This window comes from Salmo salar, chromosome 23 (assembly GCF_965601325.2).
Source record: "Salmo salar chromosome 23, fSalSal1, whole genome shotgun sequence".
Classification (NCBI taxonomy): domain Eukaryota; kingdom Metazoa; phylum Chordata; class Actinopteri; order Salmoniformes; family Salmonidae; genus Salmo; species Salmo salar.
This window is the reverse complement of record NC_138313.1, coordinates 34540001-34544641: the sequence shown is the minus strand read 5'-3', so window position 1 is coordinate 34544641 and position 4641 is coordinate 34540001. Positions and strand designations below refer to the sequence as shown.

Sequence of the window (4641 nt, the reverse complement as noted above, 5' to 3'; positions counted from 1 at the left end):
AGAAGCCGGATGTGGAGGTCCTGGGCTGGCGTGGTTACACGTGGTCTGGGCCGGTTGGACGTGCTGACAAATTTTCTAAAACGACGTTGGAGAAATTAACATTCAATTATCTGGCAACAGCTCTGGTGGACATTCCTGCAGTCAGCATGTCAATTGCACGCTCCCTGAAAACTTGAGACATCAGTGCCATTGTGTTGTGACAAAACTGCACATTTTAGAATGGCCTTTTATTGTCCCAAGCACAAAGTGCACCTGTGTAATGATCATGCTGTTAAATCAGCTTCTTGATATGCCACACCTGTGACGTGGATGGATTATTTTGGCAAAGGAGAAATGCTCACTGACAAAAAAAAATTAATCCCTCTCAGAAGTGAACCATTCTCCCCCCCCCCCCCCCCCCCACACTCCCCCCCGTATGAGTCAATACTATTGATCTGACAACTTAAACCCTTTCACTATCCACTCCATAGTGTTCTGCTCAGGTCCTGCAGACAGAGCTCTCCGCTATGCGTCAGTGACCAAGTTGTGAAAGGGGATATGCGTAAGTGTCTGAGAACCTGAAAGCACTTCACAGTAACAAATAGAGCTGTTCCCTTGAACATCAACATTGCCGGGGAGAAGAGACATGTAGGGGAGTGCTTTATGCCATTCGATGACGCTCGATTGGTTTGCTTGTCATTGAAATGTCAGTGGTAACAGACCTTTCACAATCAACAGGTTTATAGCACAGCGAGAGGCATATCGGGGACGGGCGAATAAAAACCAGCCCGTTCAGTTTAAATTAGAAAATGTACCCAATCCAACAACTGTGGCATGAAGCATGAATACAGATGGCTCTGATATGAAACAAGGCATTGGAGTTAAAGTTATTCTCAGAATAAAATGTATCCACACCTATAGAGTAAATATTATCTCTTTGTAATCCCTTGTGAACATTATGAGGACTTGGTAAACAATCTCAGGAGACAGATGGCAGCTGCAGATATTTTTAGAAAACTGAATTGTTTTTGTGAGGACAATTCATGACGTCCTCCCTCACAGCCACCTTCCCATCCATCCATCCATCCATCCATCCATCCGTCCATCCATCATTACTATTTTTCTTCCCTCTCTCTGTGAGTGAGAGTAACTGTCTCCAGTGGAAACCTGCGAGGTAAATGAGGTGTGGCTCTAAATGTCAGAGTGGGCATCTCTTCCTGGGTGCCTCAATCAATGAGAGGCACTATCATGTGCTTAATCAGCCAGGTGTTAGAGGGAGGGAGGGAACGGGCAGATCAGAACACTGTGGACAGAGATAGATAGGAAGGGAACACACTGATCACTCACATTCTTCGAAGTCTCTTTATAGTGAAGGTGTTTATTATGGGAGGACACAGAGGTGCGCGGAACACACACACACGTATAACAACGCTCACATTTTCTGACAAGGGATATCATTAATTCTCTCTCACACACACACACACACACACACACACACACACACACACACACACACACACACACACACACACACACACACACACACACAAAGGTAAAAAGGGAAATGTCATTATGTGTGATGGAGCTGTTGCAGAAAGCCTTGGCTTCACCCAGCGGGCAGTGGATCAATCATCTGACGGCTGAGGGAGACAAGCACTCCCAGTCCCCACACAGCCCTCTCAGTGTTCAGCCTCACTGTCTGTCAATCCCACTCATCTCATCCATTGGCTTTTGAATCCTGTTGGTCTGATTGTCAGTCTGTTCCTCTTAGCTGAAGAAGTAAGTGGATTCCTTCACCTGCTGGAGATCAAAGTCGCCTGGGAGACAAGAACACAACCTCACGTCAGGGAAAAGGGGTGGGACGTAGTGGAGGATACATTAATGGGTGATGATTGTCTACGTTTTGATCGGTCAAATATTGTGGTCCAATTCTGAGTGTTTGATCAAGTCTAATATCCATCTACCTTTGGAGCCGCAGTGAACGCAACGCTGTTGACTTCTATAGGACACTATATAGGAGGAGTCAATGTTCTCCCTACCATTATATACAGTGAATTCGAAAAGTATTCAGACCCCTCACCAATCTACACACAATACCCCAAAGTGACAAAGCAAAAAAAGGTACAAAAAACCCCGGAAATACCTTATTTACATTCAGTACCAGTCAAAAGTTTGGACATCTGCTCATTCCAGGGTTTTTCTTTATTTTCACATTGTAGAATAATAGTGAAGACCTCAAAATTATGAAATAACACATATGGAATCATGTAGTAAGCAAAAAATATATTTTATATTTGAGATTCTTCAAAGTAGCCACCCTTTGCCTTGATGACAGCTTTGCACACTGTTGGCATTCTCTGAACCAGCTTCATGAGGTAGTCACCTGGAATGCATTTCAATTAACAGGTGTGCCTTCTTAAAAAGTTCATTTTGTAGAATTTCTTTCCTTCTTAATGTGTTTGAGCCAATCAATTGTGTTGTGACAAGGTAGGGGTGGTGTACAGAAGATAGCCCTATTTCATATTATGGCAAGAACAGCTCAAATAACCAAAGAGAAACGGCAGTCGATCATTACTTTAAGACATGAAGGTCAGTCAATGCGGAAAATTTCAAATAACTTTTAAAGTTTCTTTAAGTGCTGTCACAAAAACCATCAAGCGCTATGATGAAACTGGCTCTTGAGGACCGCCACAGGAAAGGAAGACCCAGAGTTACCTCTGCTTCAAAGGATAAGTTCATTCGAGTTACCAGCCTCAGAAAATGCAGCCCAAATAAAAGCTTCAGAGTTCAAGTAGCAGACATCTCAGCATCAACTGTTCAGAGGAGACTGCATGAATCAGGCCTTCATGGTCTAATTGCTGAAAAGAAACCACTAGTAAGAAGACCTGCTTGGGCCAAGAAACACGAGCAATGGACATTAGACCGGTGGAAATCTTTCCTTTGGTCTGATGAGTCCAAATTTGAGATTTTGGTTCCAACTGCCGTGTCTTTGTGAGACGCAAAATAGGAGAGCGGATGATCTCCACATGTGTGGTTCCCACCGTGAAGAATGGAGGAGGAGATATGATAGTGTGGGGGTGCTTTGCTGGTGACACTGTCTGTGATTTATTAAGAATTCAAGGCACACTTAAGCAGTATGGCTACAACAGCGTTCTGCAGCGATATGGCATCCCATCTAGTTTGCTTAGACTGTCCTATTACAAAACAAATGATAATGACACAACACACCTCCAGGCTGTGTAAGGGCTATTTGACCAAAGGGAGTGATGGAGTGCTGCATCAGATGACCTGGCCTCCATAATCAACCTACCTCAACCCAATTGAGATGGTTTGGGATGAGTTGGACCGCAGAGTGAAGGAAAAGCAGCCAACAAGTGCTCAGCATGTGGGAACTCCAAAACTGTTGGTCAAAGCATTCCAGGTTTAGCTGGTTGAGAGAATGCCAAGAGTGTACAAAGCTGTCATCAAGGCAAAGGGTGGCAACTTTGAAGAATATCAAATATATTTTGATTTGTTTAACACTTTTTTGGTTACTTCATGATTCCATATGTGTTATTTCATAGTTTTGATGTCTTCAATATTATTCTACAATGTAGAAAATAGTAAAAATAAAGAAAAACACTTGAATGAGTAGATGTGTCCAAACTTTTGACTAGTATGTATATTTACTAAAAAATGTACTCTCCGCCAACAAGAGGGGTGTGAACAGTTTGGGGTCGCATGGGTTGTGAGGTGGGGCTTTGTTACTACGCCGATAAGTGACTATATCCATCCAGACCTTTGCATGACGGGACCTTCTCAAATAGTACATGAGTACCCCTGTTGTATAACAATGTCTAGCTAGTATTCAGCTAGTACTCCACTGTATTCTGTTAAAGGAAACAGCCAGGGGTTACCGTAGTGATGGCCTCTGTGTGGTTCAGACACCACTACACCTGCCTGAGTCATATAAGGAGACTTTACATGGCGGGTGGAGCTGCTGGTACCAACCAGCCGCAGGTGGACAGAGGTTAAACAACCACAAAAGCTTTCTTCAGGAATGATGGGCAGAAGGGTGTGGTGCTGACAGAACGGACATTTTAATCAATCAACCCCTGCGCTGTGGGGATTATTCCATGGATCTGATGAGCAGAATACACAGGTCCTGTACATTTACATTTTAGTCATTTAGCAGACGCTCTTATCCAGAGCGACTTACAGTAGTGAACGCATACATTTCATTTCATGCATTTTTTTATATATTTTTTTTGTACTGGCCCCCCGTGGGAATCGAACCCACAACCCTGGCGTTGCACACACCATGCTGGTGTTGCAAACACCGTGCTCTACCAACTGAGACACAGGTAGGGTGCAGACAAAGAGAGAAAGAGATAGAGAGAGCACGATGCAGAGAGAGAAACACTGACCTGTTTGGGGCACTTTGCCCAGTAGCAGCAGCATTCTCCGGTACTCCAAAAACGTACTCTTTTTGACCTCGCTCCTGGAGGAGAAAGGATGACAGATTAAGTGCTTATTAAGTTGTTGTTGTGGTGAGAGGTTGATCAGGAGACCCTGTTATTGAAGAGAGCAGGGCAGTGGTGCAGTCTCATCTCTTTAAGCTACTGCCTTCCTCATCTCGCCTCTCTCCTCCTAGGGGCCATGACCTCACGGGGCCTTGGCACA

The 4641-nt window shown here is 44.1% G+C and overlaps 1 protein-coding gene across 1 annotated transcript in view; it reads right to left on the bottom strand.

Moving 5' to 3' along the window:
- Nucleotides 1-1337: 1337 nt before the first annotated feature.
- The window catches only part of LOC106584450 (DNA-directed RNA polymerase, mitochondrial), a 47983-nt gene continuing 44679 nt past the window's right edge, over nucleotides 1338-4641 (bottom strand). The window contains exons 20-21 of the mRNA XM_045706004.2: nucleotides 4386-4459; nucleotides 1338-1796 (exon numbers count right to left, since the gene is read on the bottom strand). Coding sequence (XP_045561960.1) covers nucleotides 1747-1796; nucleotides 4386-4459 — 124 coding nt within the window. The 3' untranslated portion in view covers nucleotides 1338-1746. The remainder of the gene's footprint in view (nucleotides 1797-4385; nucleotides 4460-4641) is intronic.